The sequence below is a fragment of the Mugil cephalus genome, chromosome 6, assembly GCF_022458985.1.
Source record: "Mugil cephalus isolate CIBA_MC_2020 chromosome 6, CIBA_Mcephalus_1.1, whole genome shotgun sequence".
NCBI lineage: Eukaryota > Metazoa > Chordata > Actinopteri > Mugiliformes > Mugilidae > Mugil > Mugil cephalus.
Genome location: NC_061775.1, coordinates 18,892,714 through 18,913,722, shown reverse-complemented (window position 1 = coordinate 18,913,722; position 21,009 = coordinate 18,892,714). Strand labels below are relative to the sequence as shown.

Here is a 21,009-nt window from a genome sequence, read left to right as displayed (position 1 = left end):
CGTCATTGTAAATGAGAAATTAATTCCCATGGTGAAGGATCTAAAGCACATTCCTGTATTAATATCCTGAGTAATTCCCAGTGATCTCTTGGATGTCATTTCCTCCATTATTTATGCAGTTGGAACTGATGTGAAAAATCTTTTGAACAGAAAAACCGACAATGATGATATCTATTATCTGTTTATTTCAGGAAAAAGGCAGGCGTTGTTTCTTTGGCGTAGTTGATAATCAAATAGAAATAGATTTTGGATTGTTAGACAAAGGAAGACATTTGATAAAAGCTAATTTTATTACACAACTGTTTATAGACTAACAACATTTATCTGTAAATTATTAATGAAATAAAAAAATAATACAGATGTTGGAGGAAGATTTTGAATTTTGAAATAAAAATAAATACAAAATAAAAAGAAGCAGGCTGAAATGACATATCTATTTTAATTAGCTCTTTTTTAAAAGTATCTGGGTTATTTTACAATTTCATGGGACGCTACATTAGGAACATATATCGATCATGCATAACATTATGACCACTTGCCTTTATATTGAATGGGTCTTCCTTGACTCCAAAATGCTTTTTCCGAGGAGGGGAGGGGCCTCTGTGGATCAGGCTTGTTCACAATTTACCCACAGATGCTTGATCAGTTTGATATCTAATAAATTTGGAGGTCTGGTAAAAACATCATGAAAATCTAAAACACAGATGACTGGACTGGACTCATTTAAGTCGCTTCTTCATTTCTAAATGACTGGTCGAGAATTTAATTTTTTTTTTATCGGGAGGTGCACACTTGAAAATGTACCAGTTTCATTTTTAACAAAAGAATGATGATGTGTATGTCTTTCATTTTGAAGGCGATAACCGGAAGTGTGTTCCACTCTGGGCCGCTGACGTCGCCTTCCACCGGTGCAGCCAGTAGTGATGGGCAGTCCTGCTCCTTTCTGAGAGTCGGCTCTTTTTCCACGGCTCCCAAAGAAGAGTCGGTTCTTTCGGCTCCCGAAGGACTCTTTATTAATTATCGTTTATAGTCCAATATTTTAGACCAACACAGCAAATACACATGGTATGTGTGTCGATAAGATAAGATTATGAGAAGCCTAATTTTGTTTAATATTTAGTAGTTCAATAAAATGTAAATTGCGCAAACAAATGAATAAAACACAGCAATCAAATCCACATCCAGTAAACAAACCATGTAAGTGTCCTTGTGCAGGTTTGTAGTAGAAACTGCTCTTAATAGTGTTTTCATTTTTGCAGTAAAGACACTCTGCTCTGTTATCTTCAATGTCTTTAAATTTCAACCAAATGCTGCTTCGTTTGCAGGTGTCACTCACTTATGCTTGTACTGACTACTGACTTACTGATGTGTAATTCATACTGCCATGCTAAATTGACACAGAGGGTCCTGCATTAATGCAGACCTTGACGTGCAGCTGACATGCATCTCTCCAGAAATGTAACTACACTACACAGAGCACAAGAGCTGTGACTGGTCCGCTTTGTTGTTGCATATTTATTTTCTTTAGTATTACCAGCTGCTCTCCATTTCTACAATTTTCGAATTGATTATTTTGCATCAATTAAGAATCACAACAGTTAACTGAGGAGGTTTGGAGATACAGAGGTACGTATACAGAGGTACGACTCGTGTTCGGTGACATTTTGGCGGAATTCAAACAAAATTTCGGCAAAAATTTCGGTCACCATTGTCGAAAGCGAAGCAGGAAGTAGAAACAAAAATGAACCAGACTGGCAAAAAAAAGACACAGCGTTTGGGTGGTGTTCTTACAGAGCAAGCCAGATTGAGGAGCAAGTATAAATGTCTGCGTAAGGTCCTCGCGTAGCCCTGCAAAGTAGTATAAAGAACGCATTACTCTATGGGCCACAGCTGCTTTCACATAATGGTTATGATCATAAGTCCTCACGTGTGACTGGCCACGTGTCTTGCCCCAGTCTTCAAGCAAGCAAGACAACAAAAGGCAAAAGAACTAGAGGGGGAGCCGGCTCTCACTCACATCTGAATCGACTCTTCTGATTCACTACCGCGCATCTGCTCTTTTGCGCGTCACACATCCCGAGCAGCCAGACGGACCCACGCAACGCCGGTGACTCGTCGTCGTCACTCCGCGCTGGAAGATGGCTGCGGTGGAGCGGACCCCGGTCAGGGAAGGGATCCGGATATTTTTACTTTGTGTGTGCTGGTACACGGTCAGCTCGGGGGGCAACATCGTCAACAAGATCATCCTCAATGGGTTCCCGTACCCGGTCACGGTCTCTCTGTTCCACATCGTCTCTATCGTCGTCTTCCTCCCGCCGCTGTTGCGGGCTTGGGGAGTCCCAAAAACTGAACTGCCGAGCAGGTACTACCGGTGGTACATCCTGCCTTTAGCCTTCGGGAAATACTTCGCGTCCGTTTCGGCTCACTTCAGCATATGGAAAGTGCCGGTTTCGTATGCGCACACCGGTGAGTACAAACGGAGTTCACCTGGAGCCTCTGAGCCGGATTCACTCGGATGATGTGTCCATATCCTCTAAAGGCTAGCACAGGGTTACTAGCACTGGGCCCCGGCCGGACTTTTTATTTATTTATTTATTATTTATTTATTTTTTCTAGTTCATTTTATTTCAGGGACCATGTACAACAAACATTAATTTACACAGTTTGTAAGTTTCTCGTCCCTGGTCAGGTAGAAGCGCGTCGTGGAGGCTCGTGAGCAGACACGCTCTTATTCGGCTAATTACCTCAGCTCGAGCCCTCAAACCAAAATACGAGTCACGTTTAGACTCCACGGAGAATAACTTAAGTAGCTGCTCTCAACTAACTAACTAACTAACTTAATTAACGCTGGTATTTAACGGGAAAGGGGAGGGGGGTGTATCCGTGGTCTGTGAGTGACTCCTCTCTGTGGTGTAACGTGCTTCCTCAAAATTTGATCTCAGACCATCAGATAAACTCGCGTCACATTTCTTCACGTAATTGATTTTCCTCGGGGTCGAGGAATTCAGTAAATCTTGTTGGAGCGTGTTTAGTCGAATTCACAGGCCCTCTACGATATTCAGACCCTGACAAAAATCTGAGAGAAAGTAAAAGACAATTAAAAGTCTTGCATTCATTCAAATTGTCACTTTAAAAAAGAAAAAGAAAAACTCTTGTATACAAAATGTCCCATTTGAGAGCAGTCTTGGATGCACCTCTGACTGATATATTGCTCCGTTAACCAAACAGATGTTATTTGTGGTCATGGTCTTTAGTCGTGGTCTTTAGTTTTGTATGCATTTTTAATTTCTCCAAGGTATTTGGGATTAGTAGGGCCTAAGAAGTATAAAAACTCAAGCATCATCTTAAAGCAGGAAGTAGTTTTTGGAGAGAGAAAAAACGTCCTCATATGTGGACACGGGGATTATTTCACATACAATCATAAATGTAACAAATAATAAAATAATAAAACTGAACATGGCTGTGCAGAGACTGAATTGGCAAATAATGAATTCCCGATGTCCTCAAACTAGTATTTGCTAATTAGCGAAGTTATAGCCCTTTACTATTGCTGCGATTTGTCACGTTTGCTTGCTACATTAAACTACAAAAGTTAACAAGCATGAATAAACAAGTTTCAACTGTGAAATTTGATGAGGTTTTACACATTGTTGCACTTGTTGAAAGACTTACTATTAGGTTTTTACACCAACTAGTATCTAGTTATGAGGACGTCGGGTTTGAATGTAGCAGAAGAAGCTGCCCCAAACCTAAAATGTCCCCATATGAGGAAATATAGTCTCAGGAGGTTAAGAAAATCATTTCAGACATTTATTTTTACAACCTTGGTTATGTGCTGGTATTAGCTAATGAAGAGGGTTTTGCACTCTACAGTACGATATGTAAACAGTTATCTTAATTTAATTTATTCATCTAAAACCACATTAGTCACTACAGAGAAAGCAGCTGTTCCTATATATCTATATATTATTAGCTCGAGTTTTCCATCGTGCCTTAAATTATACACACTCAGCAGTTCATTAGGAAAACTAATGGATTCTAACGTTATGTACGTCTCAGTCCAACTACTCAGCATTTGTTTAAAATAACTGAGAGAACTGGTCGTTTGACTGTGTTTTCATTTCGGAGGCGAGGGTTTTGAATTATATAGTAGTTATATAGGCACATGTTATTTTGTGACGGCCGCGTTTAAGTCAGAAACGGAAAAATTTTAGTGTTTAATTAAATATGGTTTAGCAGCACCGCAAATTACATCCTCCGACATGATCATACCGTTAAATTACCACATTTCTGATGCTATTTCAACATGAACTGAACATTGCAGCAGTCATGGAGCAAATATTTAGTGCAGGACTGTTAGAATCCATTCATTTTTACTAGTGTGCCTCATGAACTGTCAAGTGAGAGGAAAGTAACTAATCACTTTAATGTAGTGGGGTTAAAAGTGTAAAGTATTATACCTCATGTCTGTAGTTATGGACAGCAGTTGCGTAAATCTACTGTTACGTCACGTTACATGACATTTAAAGAGATGTTTGCTCACTTTTACAGCCCTTACTTTACCCACTTGATGTCACGAGGGGTAAAGTAAATTAATAAAACCCCTCTCGGTATATATAACGAGGTACAGTTTAACAACCCTACAAATGGACAAACATTTGCAGTTTTATGGTTTAAGATAATGTCAACATTAACTTTCTAATGTTTATTACAGGGCTGCTTTTCCTATAAAAAAAAACTCTGTAGAAAGAGTAACTTTAAACATAACTTTTAATTTAATTAATTTACTTTGAATCCCATTAAGATAGAACATTTATTCAAGAATCAAGAATCTTTATTGCTGTTATAGAGACTCTCATCTTAAAAGGCACACATGTAAATAAGTCAAAAATAAAACGCTTGAGAAAATAAAATGCAGCTTAGTGCAACTCCCAGTGTGTGGAAGTTGAGGACTGATGGTCTACATATGTTATAAACTTCATAACAAGCCGATATAATATGTCTTACCTCTAAATAGACGCGTGCAAACCAACAAAAGATGTGTTTTTAATTGCAGGTTTAGACCTAATTGTCAAAGTAAATGTAAAACAAACATGTTTTTTTTTTTAGCTATGAAATGTCCTTACAATATAATTACCCTTGTGATCACCTCTTAAACTGGATACGCCCGTTTGCTAGTTTTAGTGAGCAGGATTAATTCCACCACAACTGGTTAATCACTTACATCTTGTTAACTCCCAGACTGATACAACAGCAGTAAATGGTACCATTTTAATGGTCCTGATGTCAGTTCAGGACTAAGGAAACTCTCTGAGACGCGTTTATTGGTTATTTTCAATGGTGCGACCTTTGGTGCCTATGAAATGTTTCTAATTATAGTGCCAGGTGATTTTCGGTAGGTGTACTCTATAGTTCAGCAGCAAAGTGTTGCCTCTAAAAAGCAAAAAATGAGCCATTTTTCCCTTTAAATGTCCTGCGTTGGATGTAAATTGAGCTTTAAGGAAAACCTATGAAAATATCCCTCCTCCTTTCTCATAATCTGACCTAATTATAACTATAAATAACTACCATTAAATGACATGTTGGTGGTCTTTGACCTCCATTTGGAAGAGACTGCAGCTGTGTTGTTAGTGTCTGGGAGTTTTATTTTAGTCCTTTGCGCTTGAGAGTGGCTAAATTTAGTTCTCATGGTTGTGTATGTTCATCATTTTAAGCATTTTTTTTTTAATGCCATCACTGTTTTCCGATGCTTTGTTATGGGATAAATGTATTTGTGCGTAAGTCAGCATTTAAAGGAAACGACGCAGCAATCGTGACGTGAATCCTTAAGAGACTCTAGTGTTTGGCAGAGGCGTGGGTCTGACCCTAAAACCCAATTTAAGTCTCTCATCCGCACGTAGCCGTTAGCCGTTAATTCTCGTTTGTTCAACAAAACAAACTGACGGTATCTGTTTTCTGTGTTTCTTTCGCAGTCAAAGCCACAATGCCAATATGGGTTGTGCTCTTATCACGAATTATCATGAGGGAGAAACAAACCACGAGGGTGAGTAGGTTCAACACGGCAAACACAACACAACACAAGACTCACTCTCTTCCAGCCTGTGTCGACCTGGCAGTGGTGATGTGGCACGGGAACTGCGCCTCAGCCGCTTCTCATATTACAGCCACCTACAGGGGGTTTTGTCCCTAAGGTGGCGAGTCTCTGAGTTTCTTTGAGACCAGTGTAGGAGGTCAGAGGGGGTTACTTTTTATTTGCTGTACGTCAACCGGCTACATTCACCTGACAAGCCCCCAAATGTAATCATTATAACATAGGAGACCGTTGGCTTTGTGTGTTTAATCCACGTTTGTTTTGTAGCTTACAAGCGGTTTAATATTTCCAGAGCAGGTGATAAGAGTTATGTGAGTCCTCTTTCCGACGGAAAGCCTTAAAGTTATGTGCACAAACTAGATTTAACACTAGATGAACAGGTACGTCAGCATAAAGCAATTAAATGAATTCATAACATCACACAAGAACCTTTTTGTCAACTTTAAAAAACACGATTTCAGTTTTAGGCTCATCACACTCATCAAATTAGTTTTAAATTAAATTGTATTGCTGAATTGTTTAACTAGTTTGGCCACTTATCTTTTAATTAATTCATTTTTGATCTGTAAAATTTAAGGCCCTATCTAGTTTTTTGCCATCCCGCTTGTTGTAAATTAACTTTCTGTGGATAAGCGCATTGATTAATTGGCTTATCGGTTCAGCGTAAACAATTTAAACAATTTTGTTCATCTTATGCCTTGGTAGCTGCACAAATAAAGCTGAAATAAAATTGAATGTGACAAGACACTCCTCCACGCAACAATATACATAAATCATCATTATGCTAAATCATTCACACAGAAAACTTGTTTTAAATCAATACATTTCAATACATAAAGTAAATTTATATAGTGATTTTAGCACAAATCACTTGTAGTGATCTCATTAGGGGAAAAAGTCAGACTTGGACTCAGTATCCACTTCTACTAAACTCTCAATGTGACAACATTTGGACCTTCGAAATGAGGGTTAACCTTCTGTCCTGACGGGGCAACTTTTCACCGCCAGCGTTTGCTGAATAAGGAGACGTCTGAGTCTACAACATCATCCCGTCATGTTTACCTCACGGCTCAGTGTTAGACAGGATGGGAGTGTGGGTGCTGAAGAGGTCACAGTGTGTGTAGAGATCCTGTTGGAACAGAAGCTGGTTGCCCTGTACCGCACCGAGAGATGTATAAACATTGGAGGTGGACTAAATATTCAAAGTTAGATCAGGATAGTGAGTCATCTGTAATTAGGCACGTCTTTAGAACCTGTACAGGTGTGCTTAGTAAAGTGAGTGTAGATCTTAAAAAAAAAAAACTAATTACATCCAACTAAATACATTTGTGTAGTCATTGACTTTTCCTTTTAACCTCACTGTTGTCAAATAGACCAGGTCAGTTTAGGACCCAGGAGGATAAAAGATGCACGGTCAGTGGGACGATAATACAAATGTTGGAAGCTTTCAAGAAGACTTAACATTAAAAGAAATGAAATTACCTGAAATGTGAATCTATAATTCCTTCCAAAAAGATGCAACCTCTCCTCATATTAAAGGTTACCAGTTACCCTTTACTTGTGTTTAAACAAAAAGTTAATTCTTGCTTTGTCTCCAAACTATTGTTATTAATGGTGTCCTGGAAGTATCAGCTGTAGAAGCATTTCTTTAAATGTTTGTGTCGGGCTGTTGCTTTTCTCTTCATATAAACCGTGTCCATTAATGTCCATTAATGTGGACCACCAGGTGCTGTCACCCAGATGTTTATAAAGGTGAAAGGAGGCGATTATCGCGGTCAATTCAAATAACTGGTGATTATGCAACACTTGTGACAGTCCTGCGTGTGAGTTTAATACTCAGATTGTTTAATTGGTCCTCGGTGATGTGCTGTGTCGGTTTCACACTGAGTGCACGGTTGAAGGCAGCGTTGTGAGAGTGAGTGGGCGTACAAGTGGGTTTCACGACAAATGCGTTGTCTCCACCACTTTCAACATCTGTAGTTCTTAGTCTGATTAGGTGTCATCCCCAAATGACAAAGACGAGAATGTTACCACGTGTGAAGTGGTGACTCTACTGAACATGTGTTCAGATTAAGTGTTTCCGTAGAGCTTCAGCGAAACATTAATCGCCCTGTCTGTGAAATGTTTGAAAATAACAGTGAAGTGGGAATTGCGAGGGTCGTGACACACCGAGCTGGTGGTCCGCCGTTTGCTGGAGTCAGACGGTGGTTGAGCCTTCGTCGCTGAAGTATTCCTGGTGTGTCCTGCGCCCCTGTCTGCGGCTTTTAGGGTGATTCAGTGTTGAATTTGGCTGCGGTGAGAAAAATCACTCTCTATTGGTTGGTCACAAAATTTTTCGTCATTTTAATCCAAAAGTGGAACTTGGATTTGTAGAGTTTTGAGAAGACGTTATGCAAACTCATCTGTCTTCTCAAAACTCTAAAAGTCCAGTTGCCTTTTTTTTTTCACCATGACCTGAATGAATGAGAACCTTATCAGGTATACTCTCTCCGTTTTACACCTTTATCTCATCTGAATATTCAAAATGAATAAACTGTAGAGAAACATAAGTCTGAGTCAGGAAACGCCAGCTCTCTATGTAGCTATTCCTAGCTTCCTAGCCTCCCAGCTAATAGTAGATGTTCAGGTTTCCTGGTGCCTTTAGTGCCACTCAAAAGATTTCACATCATCTGTTGATCTAAAACTGAGAAAAACAAAAGTAAATCCTCAAAATTTAAAAATTGAGCAAGGAAAAAAATGACAAAAGGATAATAATAATAATAAAATGAACAGTATGTATCAATAGCTCTACACTCTATGTTGAGTATCTGGACCCTGGATCTGCAGACGCGTCCTGCAGCGGGACATGATACCTGACCGACTCTGACATCTGTCTCTTCGTCGCAGGTTTACGTCTCGCTCATCCCCATCATCGGTGGAGTGCTGCTGGCCACAGTGACCGAGCTTTCCTTTGATGTGTCAGGACTAATCAGCGCTCTGGCCGCCACGCTCTGCTTCTCTCTGCAGAACATCTTCTCCAAAAAGGTAAGTCGCCCCTGTCCTGGTGGCTGTAAATCACGTGATCTCATCTTCCTTCTGATGCCATTAAAACACGAGCGGTTTCTCTGGGTAACATGAACCTCAAAGGTCAGAGATTAAGTAAAGTGTCTTTGACAGTTTCTCATGTGCGCAAGTAAAACCTCGCTCTGCTGTTATTAGGGATGGGCACCGAGAACCGGTTCTTTAAAAGAACTGGTTCCACCTGGTTTAGTTCATTGTCATCGTTGACGTTCATGCGTATCGATTACTTTTGTGACGATTTTTTTTACGTCAAAGCACGTCATTCACATCCCCTGAGTGAAATTTGGCTTTGCTTCAGTCTCCAGTCAACAAGCGCAGCTGCTGCTAAGTGTTAGCGATGCTAGTGAGGATCCAGTGACCAATTTCCTGTTTGTTTACTCACACAAGCTCTTATCTCTAAACCACAAACACCACAACCAGACTTGATAACATTGTTGATATCAATAACATCTTATCTCTTAGACCTGTAATTTTATTTAAGGCTCTACTAATTACCCCTCAGGGATAAATAAAGTTTTTTTTTTTTCTGATTCTGATATCAATGTTCATCACTAGTTGCACTTTTTGACTTGTAAAAAATGGGGGAAATTTTAACAAAGGATGATAAGTCGTTGCGTTTATAAAATAAACGTTAAAAACATTGTTGACACTTGTGTTTATTTTTTGTCCTTGTAAAGGTGTTGCGAGACACAAGGATCCACCACCTGAGGCTGCTCAACATCCTGGGCTTTAACGCTGTGATCTTCATGGTTCCCACCTGGGTTCTGGTGGACCTGTCTGTGTTCCTCGTGAACGGAGACCTGGTGAGAATCTCTTACGTGTGACAGGTGATGCCGTTCATTTGTTTTTTTTTTAAACGACCTCGCTGCTCTCCTTTCAGTCGGAAGTCTCGGAGTGGAGCGGCACCTTGGTCCTCCTGCTCATCAGCGGCTTCTGCAATTTCGCCCAGAACGTCATCGCCTTCAGCGTCCTCAACCTCGTCAGCCCGCTCAGCTACGCCGTCGCCAACGCCACCAAGAGGATCATGGTCATCAGCATCTCGCTGCTAATGCTACGCAACCCGGTCTCCCTCACAAACGTCCTGGGTATGATGACGGCTATAGTCGGGGTCTTCCTTTACAACAAGGTGAGTCACCATTAGAGCAGGCTGCTCAGACTCTTTGTCTGCAGATACATGAGCATATAGTGGGAACCCGTGTGAATGCAATGAGCTCATTCACTCCAAATCACAGCTAATGCATTGCATTAGTAAATACGTTCATCTTAAAACTGCACAGCACAAACACTGAGACAAGACAGCTGCCATCAGTTATTTTATGAGCCGTTTGCTCCATTTACTCCCTTGTTTTTGTTTAGCTTCCTAATCTGTAAACTTTTTTGCTCTTCGCCCTAAAAGCATATTTCCGTGTCAGTCGCACTCCCTGTCAACTTGTTGATTTTAGGGTTAGCCACGGTGCAGCACGCAAGACACCAGGTTGTTAACGTGCATTTGCCCCTTTTTCCTCCGCAAACAGGCCAAGTACGACGCCAACAGGGAGAAGAAGCTGCTGCCGAGCTCCAAGCAGGACCTGACGTCCTTCGTCAACCCGGCGCTGGAGAAGATCCAGGCCAACGGGTCAGTGCCTTTCTCCCACGGCTCGGAGCAGCAGCACGGCTGGAACAACGTGCTCACCGACCACTTCCAGTACAGCCGGCAGGCCTACACGACAAACTACAACAGCAACCACCAGTACGTGGTGTAAAGGAGGGGTCTTCCTCGCTCCGGGTAGCTGTCATAGACATCACTGTGCGTAGCCACCCTCCCAGCGGCGGGTCCTCACCACCCGCTCCAAACTCGAGACTGAAGGCAAGTGCTGTTTGTTCTGGATGTTAAAATGAGAAGAGTTCGGCCGCGACGGGGCCAGAGATGTGACTTCTCCCATGCCCCTCAATCTCTAAGCTTCATCTTGTCACATCGTCGCTGCAAGTCATTGTTTATTTATTACGTAGGTACTGACTGTATGAGGGGTTTGAAAGGAAATGTAACTTATGTCAGCCATTTTCAGACACGCTGGTGTTGGATTAAGCCATGCAGAGAAACGGGCCACAGCGGGGTAGACGTGTGGAATCACAGAAGGAAAAAGGATTTCCACACGACTGTCTGGAAATGTTTGAGTTTTAAGTTATTTTGTTCACTTTCATGGGAAGGGGTGTCATCTGTCCCCGTTTACTGTGAACGTTTACTTGCGCCGAATCACAAGTCATGTCATGTTATATTTTATTAGCTACCTAGGTTCAGTGTAAGGCCTTAATATTTTGGGTATTTTGGTATTTTTTACCATGGGTTACTTCGTGCTCGGGTTGGACATTTTTCTTTCTGAGGCACTTGTCACCGTGTGAGGAGAAACAAACTGCTGGGATTGGTCTGTTCAGACTTTTATTTTACACGATCATCGCACTTTACTTAGAAAAATTATGGAATCACATCAACCGTACATGTGTTTAGAGCTAATTAGCATATGCTAGCACGCTGACATGCTATGGTAAACATTCTGCTCCTTGATGTGGTGGATTTAAAGTCATCGTGAGCTTGTTAGCATGCTGACATTAGCATTTAGCTTAAACTACAACCTCCCAGAGTCTCTAGCATAGCATCAGACAAAATACACAAGACGCCACCACAGATATAAATTTCTCTAACTCGTAAACTTTGCAAGTTTGTTCACAAATGCGAGTGCCTGATTAAGAAAAATGTCTCCATCATGCACAAAATATCTTCCCTGCGTCTGCAAGATGCTAATGCCCATAAACCGTTTCTTCACGCAGATCAGTAAAATAAAGTCGGACTTGTTCTCGGCGGTAGTGTCTGCGTAAATGTAAAAAAAAAAAAATACGCTTAAAATTAGATTTACCAAAACAGCACATCCTTCACCTAAGCATGTCCAATGTCATAGAGATGTTAAAATTGACTGTATTGCTGTCATGATCTGGAGAACTGATTTAAAGCAACGCACAGTTTGTTTGTTTTTTTAAAAAAACAAAAACAAAATCAAAAAAATTTGGTATTTATTGATCTGTGAAGCTTCTCAGGCAGAGGGACATTTTCTGTCCTGTTAGGCGATAATTTCTTTTCGACCTGAACCAAAGCTGCTCTGTTGTTTTTCTGTTTTTGTGAACAGAAGCTCGAGTTTGCACATCACCGGAACGACTAAGTGCGTTACGCAGATCGTGACCGTCTGCCGAGTGACTTCACTGTTTGCTTTCAAGCCTTTTTTTGCAGCAGCAGCAACGGTGTGTCAGTTACCGGACAGATGTGATTTAATATGAGACTTAATAAGAAATCAGAGGTCTGGTTTGTGCAATTAAAGATTCAAATTTATCTGTGGCTGGACTTAAATATCACCGACAACTGATAATCATTTGTTTTTCAAAGCTTTTTTTTTTTTACTGCTTCTGGGAACTATAAGATGTGGGAAACGTGTTTTTCTCCTTGCTTTCTCTTAACGCACGCTCATTTCAACGTGAAGCGAATAGTTGCCTATGAGCTTGTTTTTTCAGCTGTTTTCCCTCGTGGATGTGGCCATGTTCTACATTTTAAAGCGCTGCCACAGTATTTAGCCTGAAGAAGAAGAAGAAGAAGAAGAACAAGAAAAAAATGACTACTTTGAGAGATCGGAGGGCTTCCCAGAAACAAGTGTTTTGAATAGTCATCTTTTTGCTCCCAAAAATGACATCAATGTCCGACACTGATTGAACAGGAACATGGGAACGCTAGTCACATGGTGAACTTTAAAATCCCTGGAATAATTACAAGCTTAATCAAATTACTTTTGCTGATAAGACTGTTTTACTGAATCATCAAAGGACACAAACTGCATCCTCGGAGGGAGATGAATTAAAACACATTTAATATTTCATGAACGTGGCATTTATCTACTGGAATCAATTACTTTGTAACGGAGAATCCAGTGTTTTGTGTTGTGCTGCTCATGGGTGCAGGAACAGCAGATAATTAACCCGTCTCTGCAACTTTGTGGAGCTGATTCCTTTGTTTGTTTGTTTGTTTTTTCTTTTACATCTGCACACGTCTCATATCTTTCCGATAAGCTCCCGTTTGCATCGGATGTGCAACCTTCCCTGTAACAAACATACGAGTCTTTAGACAACAAAGTAGAGCCTTTGGCAGTTTAAGAGCCGGCTATGTTTACATGGACACTGTTGGTCTGCTAATAATCAGAATAAAAATGGCTCCACAATAGAAACAGGCTGGGCACCTTTGGAAGAATTATCCCACTGAAAGGGGTGACACATTTCGGGCAACATGACGCGTTTCCATGGAGGGAGAGAGACGTAAGCTCGCGACATGGGAATATTAGAAAGAAAATGTCTCGGTCCAGTTACGTCACCTTTTTCTAACGAATTTTTTTCCATTGTTTTTTTGGTAAAGATCAGAGGAGAATTCTGGTAGACGTGACTCTCCAGATTCACCAGAATCTCTTTAGTCCGGAGGAAATGCCTTTACCAGATGGTTTCATTTAGCATCCACGTAAATAGTATCTTTCATATTAATTTCATGTGACTGAAGAAGTATTTTCCATGTAAACATAGCCTCTGCTATATCAAGACGCCGGTGACTTTTACTAAATCTTTCACTAATCTTAGAAGATTGCTCACACAACTCCAGCTTTTTTGTGCTTTATACTGTTTTTTGTTGTGTTTTTTGTTTGTTTTTTTGCCCTGTGCGTTAACGCTGTTGCCTCTCGAGTTTCTGAAGATCAAGAGGAAATCTGTAAAGAAACGGATGGTTTAAAGTCAAATTGAACGGACTCCTTATGTGAATATCAGACTGGTGCAATAATTCACGTGAAAGGCAAAACATGAGCTTAACTTATTAGATAAACGTTTCATGTGAAGGGCAGAGTTGATTTAAACAAATAAAAGCATATCAGCTGGAGCGACTACATCCGGACGAGCTACTCGATGAAGACGTGGCACACGTCATGATTCAAGAATGTAATTTACACATCGTGCTCGCTTTCCACACGGACGAACTTCGGATGAAGTGAAGCTGGTGGACTGAACTGGTCCTCAACTTTTAATCAGCATTTGGGAGCGAGGAAATAAAAAAGAAAGAAAGAAAAATAATCACACTGTGTACTGCTGCAGCTAATGTTTTTAGGCTTTCTTGAGACTCTTCACACTTTTCCTTCATGTCCATCCTCATGTTGCCAAAAGCGGAGCGTGGTGATGATTCTCCACAGGACAGAGGCCTTGTTATTCGGAAGACGAGACGTAGGACTTTTTTTTTTTTCTTTTCCACTCCTTTCTGTTTCTGTGCAGCGAGCTAACTGGGGGAGAAAATAATAATAATAATTAGGGAACGGTTTGATTTAGACGTTGGCTCTCTGCTTAATCACTGGGATGTAAATGGCAATGAGTAGAGGAAGGAGGGAAACACTTTGTAAAACTTGTATAATTATTATTTTTGTGTGTCTTTAATGGATCTTGAGAGTTTTTACTCGGCCGATGTTTATAGATTTTTATTTATGGTGTCAAGGTACAAAAAAAACAAAAAAAAAAAAAAATGTACAGACGTGCAGCTATGCACTGGTCTTGTCTGCTTATGTTTAGTAAATGCTATTTTTAAATGTCGGGAGGGGGGGAATAAATGCATTAAGGAATACTGAACACACTGAATGTCTTTTCCTTTTGACTGATTAATGTTTATACAAAAGGCAGCGGTACTCGGAAGACGCACTCGAAGCCTACATTTACTGGAAGTTTAAATAAAGTGTAAATTAATCACATAAAATACAACTCTACACTATCACCAGGTAAATATTATTAAAACGATAAGTGGCAGAGTTGAGGGATTATTAACCCACAGTTTGCACCCCCTCTGAAGGAAGATCAAATGTGTGGACTCGTGGTTTGAGAAAAAACTACATTATATTCAATGCAATATATATATTGAACAAATGTGTGTAGTTTAAAGGATGTGGTTTCTTCATCTTTAGCCTGGTGTTTTAACCATCACCATAGATGTCGTGAAGTAGATGTAGACTAAAAAGTAGAACAATTGCATCTATATGTACTGGTGGTGCAGAAATATAAAGTGATCTTTTTTCACTTTTAATGTAAGTTAAACGTGAAATCGGGTGCATAACTTTAGGGGAACACGTATAACTTGTTTTATTATTATTATTAAATTTCTCCCTTTTCTCTCACTTTAGTTTAAACTGCTTATATTTAAATATTTTATTAATGTTAATAATTTATCAGAAGCTGAATTCTCTAGTTGCTTTTAAGGCAATTACATGATAAAAAAGTTACAAACTCATACAGGTGTTTTAGTGGCCTGCCCCCTAGCGGTCATAATTCGGTTACTGCAGTTTTCAACAATTTTTTTTTTTTTTTTTGCACATTCGCCTGTGCAGAATGTGTTTAGAGAACCATCAGTCAATAGTCAGTCCCATTCCCTTCAGAAGTGTTTTTTTCCCCCGTGCACTGTGTCTTTTATTAAGAGGGGGAGGTCATCTGCTCATCGTCAGAATTTGAGAACGTTCTAGTAGAGACACTCCTGCTGGTAGGTGTCACCGTCCCCCTCCTGCCTCCTGATGTATGACGATGATGGACTCCGTTACCAGTGTGTTGTCTCCCCTGTGTGACTGACGCATCCCGAACTAGTGTTTTTATACACCAGGATCTAAAGATGTAAAAATAGTTTCAAATGTATTAGGTCAATGCAGGGAACCAACTATGAGAAGACACCAACATGACGATATAAACGTGCATCCACTGCATATTTTAGCCAGTGTTTTATTAGCTTTTCTACGCAGGTTTTCCTTACGCACATGGTTGTGACAAAATGAGGGAATTACCAGTGCTCCCCAAGAAATACCTCTGAAAAATAGTTTTCATGGGATTCAGCCAGTTTCTACATGAACTGACTACAGCGTTCATGCAATATGTAAAAACATGACTTTCAACACTGGGTTAAGTGAAACTGGTGGAATAAATGAACATGAAAGTGCATAAGGCGTTTAAAGAAGATAAATCACATTGCAAGGTACAAAATAAAGTCTCTTATCTTGCTATTGCACTTCAGAGTTAAATATTTCTTTCTCGTCAGTCCCGTGTCAGTGCAACATACGTGTGCCGTAGCCTGAGCCTTCCTCCACTTTTATTTAATAAATAATCCCAGAGGAGCTCTGAGGGCCCTGTCCGCCGTGGGTCCAACACCATCTTTCCACGTCTCGGCTCTGAAACGGAGATCGTGGTTCTGCACGCAGATGCTTGCCGCCTGAGAAGGCAGTGGATATTCCTCCAAACATTTGCTCTGTCCACAGTTTCTTTCTTTTTTTTTAAGTCTTTTGGTTGCTTTCCACGTCGTGCGAAGTGAATTTGACAGTAGCAGGAAGCTGAGTGATGATGTTTGCGTTGCACATCAGCTGGGAGAACACGTGGCTGTCCCTCATGATATCGGGACAAAGCAGATTGCTCTGTGGTGACGGAGGGGGATTACTGCGGGAGCTGCTCCCTCGCCTGGATAAACCGAGCAACCGTCGAAACAGGGACCTCCTGAGGAGGATGTAGATCCAGGGGTCGAGGATGGGGTTAACCGCGGCTATTCTGATGGCAGCCAGGTCTGCTTTGGGGTCAGTTTCTTGCATGAAGCAGTTGGCAAATACACGCACCTTGAAGAGAAAGACAAGTTACTACAAGTCAAAGCATATATTTATATTTTCATATTTTTTGGGGAGTTTTCCAACTAAAAGGAAGGTTAAAAACTTTAATGTTTCAAAATGGCCCATATTTATTATCATGATTTTATTTTTTGAGGCAGCAATTTTAGTGAAATATCTTGAACATCATGTCTCTGAACATTCTCATGGTCCTGGTCTAACTTCTTAATTTGACCAAATTCCATTCAATCCCCCTACAATGAGATAATCCAGTGTCTGTTAAAAAACAAACAACCAAATCAAATTTCAAATCTATGCCAGTGGCGCTGAAGCAGCAGACGAAGGCAGCTGGACTTGCCTTGAGTTTTTCTGGAAACATTTTACCATCAGTAGCTCCTTCGCTTCTAAACGACTGCCACTAGTTTAGGTTTTTATTTGGTGCCCACCGACAATGCCACCCAGGTGAATCTGATCATCTTCTAATTGCAAACGAGTATCCGGCAGTTAACAGAGTCCAGGTGTGAGAGTTTCAGGTGAGCATCACTGTGAGACACTACTGATGAAAAACCTAAAATCCCACCAGTCATCTAGAAGTGAAGAAACTACTAAGATTATGAAATGTCTCCAAAAAAACAAGCCTATAGTTATCTTTGTTGCAACTTCTCTAATGATTGTTATTTATTGAATGGATACTTGGGGACCTGCTTTTAGAAGGACTGACTTAAATCAGTGTGCATGTGTGCAAAATTTCCCAGTTTGTGTTTCTGATGGGCAGGTTTGAGTTTAGAAAGCTTTTAAAAAGTCACTGACTCAAGTTTCTTAAGGGACTTACACTTTATTTGAGAAGACGCAACTGTTAGTTATGGTTTATAGTATAGTCTGTAACTACACCGTGTGTTGTTTAGGGTTAAAGCGCACAGCCCTGAAGTCTTTGATGACAGACTGTCGTTTAAACATAAACCATCTTCATTATCAATCGTTGCTGCTGCGTCAGTTTGTACTTTTAGTTAATTATTGATAATTATTAATTATTGACTCACCACTAGAGGGGCGGAACAGGCCAGGACCACCACGGAGGTCATCAGCAGCACCGTCATCATCTGCGTCTCTGCGGCCGAGGACAGAACCCTCCACCTCTCCCGAACGCTGGTCCTGGTGACGGGCCGCTGCACCGTCCTCTGCCGCATGAGCAGCAGCGCCCCGCACACCGCCAGGTTCAGCAGGATGGTGCCCAGGATGAGCAGCAGGCTGACGACGCCGTACAGGACGAAGTAAGCGGTGGACACGGGGTCGTGTTTCTTCCAGTCGATGAAGCACCATGTGCTGGACTGCTGCAGCGTGCTCTTCGCCATGCCCATCATCGGGAGGCAGCAGAAGAATATGTGACTCATGTAAATGCAGAAAAGAAACTTTTGCGCAAAGCGTCGGTCCACACCCCACCGCTGGTAGGTGTACGGCCAGCATATAGCCATGTAGCGCTCTGCTGCCATGGTGCATATGATGCTCAGTCCGGTTAAACCGAAAAAGAGCAACAGGAAGGACTGGAACTCGCAGACATGTTGCTGCTCCAGCACACGCCGGTCCAGGTAGTTGGCTAAAATGAGCGGGCTGGTCAGGCAGGTGCCCAGCAGGTCGGTCACAGCCAGACCGCACACGAGAGTGAAGAACGCTGAGGATTTCCTCTCCTGCCTTGAAACCGAAAGGACGATTATTGCAATTAAATTCCCCGCCGCGCCGCCGGCGAACATAACCATCGGCAAAGCAATCTGCGTCTCGTTCCCGGTTCCGTGCGTAAAGTTGGCGCCTTCCATGCAACACATTTTTTCACTCCACGGGATAGAGTATCTAGAGATGATTCCTTCGGTCTGCTATGGGTTTAGGAGCGCGTTTCCTCTTCAGCCCCCTGCACCAGTAGATAAGGAGCCAGCAGGGGTAGGTTCTGTGGTAGTCGCATCCCCGTTTGCTTTCCAGTAATCCAGAAAGTAACCACAGGGGTCGTATCGGACAGCTGTGGTCTCAGAGGTGGGCTGTCTCTATATATTAAACCGCCCAGCAGTCTGACAGGATGGATGGAGGACCCGAGATAAGTGTAAAAAAAAAAAAAAAAGACAGTAATTTCTTAACATTTCCGGCCCACTTGGCTTCTCTCAGTGCAGGCGTCATCGCAGACGTGTGATGTTTGCTGCGCTCCGTGTAAAGTTCACTTTCTGTCTATCAGGGCTGGTGAGTAAAACTGAGACAATGAGACACAAGAGGCTTCCGCGGATTTGTCTCACTTATTGGAATAGACACACACGTCTGAACAGGTTGACTTGGCCTGAAGTTTGCATGCAAATTTTTTGAAATCCTGAAGTGACTGAATTATGCACAGATATTTTTTGTCTCCTAGCGACAGTGGGAAGTTTGACCTAATTTTTAATGTCGATCTTCACCCAGTTAATGTCATTTAGATTTAGTTTGGTCAGGATTTGATGTATCCGTCATTTCATCTGTAATCTAGTGCATTTAGTGAGTGGTAGATAAAGTACATGGCACATTACACTTATTCATATTGGGATCTGGGGATTACCCAGACCCACCACTCATGCAAAAACTAAAATAAAAGTGGGAATTCCTGCACTAAAAGCCCCTGATGTTGTTATTTAGTTATGGTAGTTTGCATCCTGACGTGTCAGACGTGTCAGATAGTGATACAGACAACTCTTTGAAGACTGTAAATGGCATCCATCCATCCATCCATCCACTCGAAATAGAGTCAGGCAGAGGTGTAAAAACAAACAAACAAAAACATTCCTCCTTTGAAAACCTTTGCATCAAGCCCGAACAGCAGGAGTGGAGGGAACGGTGAGGGGAAGGAGGGAGCTCATATTTAATTTCATGTGGTTTATAAAAACAGGAATTGGAACTGTATCAAGAATGTTGCTCTTAAAAATAATAAAAAAAAAATGCAAACCTCAATCAAATGAGATCTTTATCAGCTCGTTTCATTTTAGACATTAGTTCTGCTGAGTTTTTCTGTGACACACTTCCCTTTCTGACAAAGTTTGTTCCGTCCAGTAGAAAATCTTCCAACCCAGTCGTGGTTGATATTTTCCCTGCGACAAACCTCGGTGTCCAAAGTGCCGCGCGCAGCTTTGTCCCAAACAGAGATGACTGTAAATGGTTGTGAAGAACAACAGAGAGCTGACAGGCGCAGGGAACGCACGGGACGTCAGCGCACTTAGCCTGCTCCCACTCTGCAGCCATCGCACATTCATTACAGCGTGACTTCTGTTTACACTGAGCAGCAGCGGAGAGGGGTCTCTGTCTGCAGCAGACCTTTAAAGACAAAACACAACACCTCACTGAGAGGTAAACCACCGCTGCTGCTCTTCTCGGCTGCGGGCAAAAAGGAGCTGGCAGACCGTAAGAACAACAAACCGCTTAAGTGATGCCAAAGTTTGGAAACTCCAACTGCAGTCTAGCTCGCAGTGAATCATGGGAAGATGTTCCCGGGAGGTTTACGGAGTTCACGGATGTCGTAGAGGTAATTCCTTTATTGCAAATCCACTTAAAATGTATTGTCTTCCAGCCCGGCTATCTCAGCAGTGGGCTAGAGCTATAAAAGTGTACCAGACATTGCTGCGTGAGTAATCAGTCCAAAAGACCATATCACAACATGCCCCTAAAAGGTCATTATCCAGATATTTATCTCTGCCTTCATCTAGCCAACCACTATTCTCAAAAGAGCAACAGCTTTAATTCAGCGACTATTTTAAACAATGTCATTACCCTTAGTTCTCATAAAACTTGGTATGTCCAGGGACCGCATCAGCCTCGTGACCAGAGTAGTCACGAGAGTGCAGCCCAAGAATGCACCTAAATGACCTACACAGTCATGCCCAGTTTGTGATATTGATTAGTTGTTCACCTTCCTTTTTTTTGTTTATGTGTAAACGATTATATTTCACATTCTTAAAGATTTTCCTGTCAAAAAAACAGCAGCGACCTGGCAGTCTCCCACTGCACAGCAAAGACACCTCCGTGTTGGCAGCAGCCGCCCCCCAGAAGGATGCACCCCGCAATCGTCACACACACAAAAATGGTTTAGGAACAACTAAAAAAAGCATGTTATGTCTGCTTGGTGTACACTGTCATTGTTAAACAGCGTCAGTAGAGACAAGAAATACGGTGGAAACAGCATGCAACAAAGAT

At 41.5% G+C, this 21,009-nt stretch overlaps 2 protein-coding genes across 2 annotated transcripts; one reads left to right on the top strand and one right to left on the bottom strand.

Annotated features, from left to right (window-relative positions):
* Positions 1-2,050: 2,050 nt before the first annotated feature.
* On the top strand, positions 2,051-14,250 carry slc35e1 (solute carrier family 35 member E1). Its single transcript, XM_047586364.1, has 6 exons — positions 2,051-2,466; positions 5,973-6,043; positions 8,978-9,115; positions 9,829-9,954; positions 10,032-10,277; positions 10,666-14,250. The coding sequence occupies exons 1-6, from the start codon at positions 2,139-2,141 to the stop codon at positions 10,891-10,893; spliced, it is 1,137 nt and encodes a 378-aa protein (XP_047442320.1). The 5' UTR covers positions 2,051-2,138; the 3' UTR covers positions 10,894-14,250.
* Positions 14,251-14,446: 196 nt separating this feature from the next.
* Positions 14,447-19,703, bottom strand: LOC125008949 (prostaglandin E2 receptor EP4 subtype-like). The gene is made up of 2 exons (XM_047586365.1): positions 17,856-19,703; positions 14,447-16,827 (listed from the first exon to the last, which is right to left on the bottom strand). The coding sequence occupies exons 1-2, from the start codon at positions 18,633-18,635 to the stop codon at positions 16,495-16,497; spliced, it is 1,113 nt and encodes a 370-aa protein (XP_047442321.1). The 5' UTR covers positions 18,636-19,703; the 3' UTR covers positions 14,447-16,494.
* Positions 19,704-21,009: the final 1,306 nt, after the last annotated feature.

Bases quoted from the DNA above. Each gene is read 5' to 3' on its own strand.
- LOC125008949 (XM_047586365.1), bottom strand. From the start codon at position 18,635: ATGTGTTGCATGGAAGGCGCCAACTTTACGCACGGAACCGGGAACGAG. The intron at 16,828-17,855 runs GTGAGTCAATAA...TTTCTCTTCAAG, and splicing joins CCTGTTCCGCCCCTCTAGTG to GTGCGTGTATTTGCCAACTG.
- slc35e1 (XM_047586364.1), top strand. From the start codon at position 2,139: ATGGCTGCGGTGGAGCGGACCCCGGTCAGGGAAGGGATCCGGATATTT. The intron at 2,467-5,972 runs GTGAGTACAAAC...TTTCTTTCGCAG, and splicing joins GGTTTCGTATGCGCACACCG to TCAAAGCCACAATGCCAATA. The intron at 9,955-10,031 runs GTGAGAATCTCT...CTCTCCTTTCAG, and splicing joins TCCTCGTGAACGGAGACCTG to TCGGAAGTCTCGGAGTGGAG.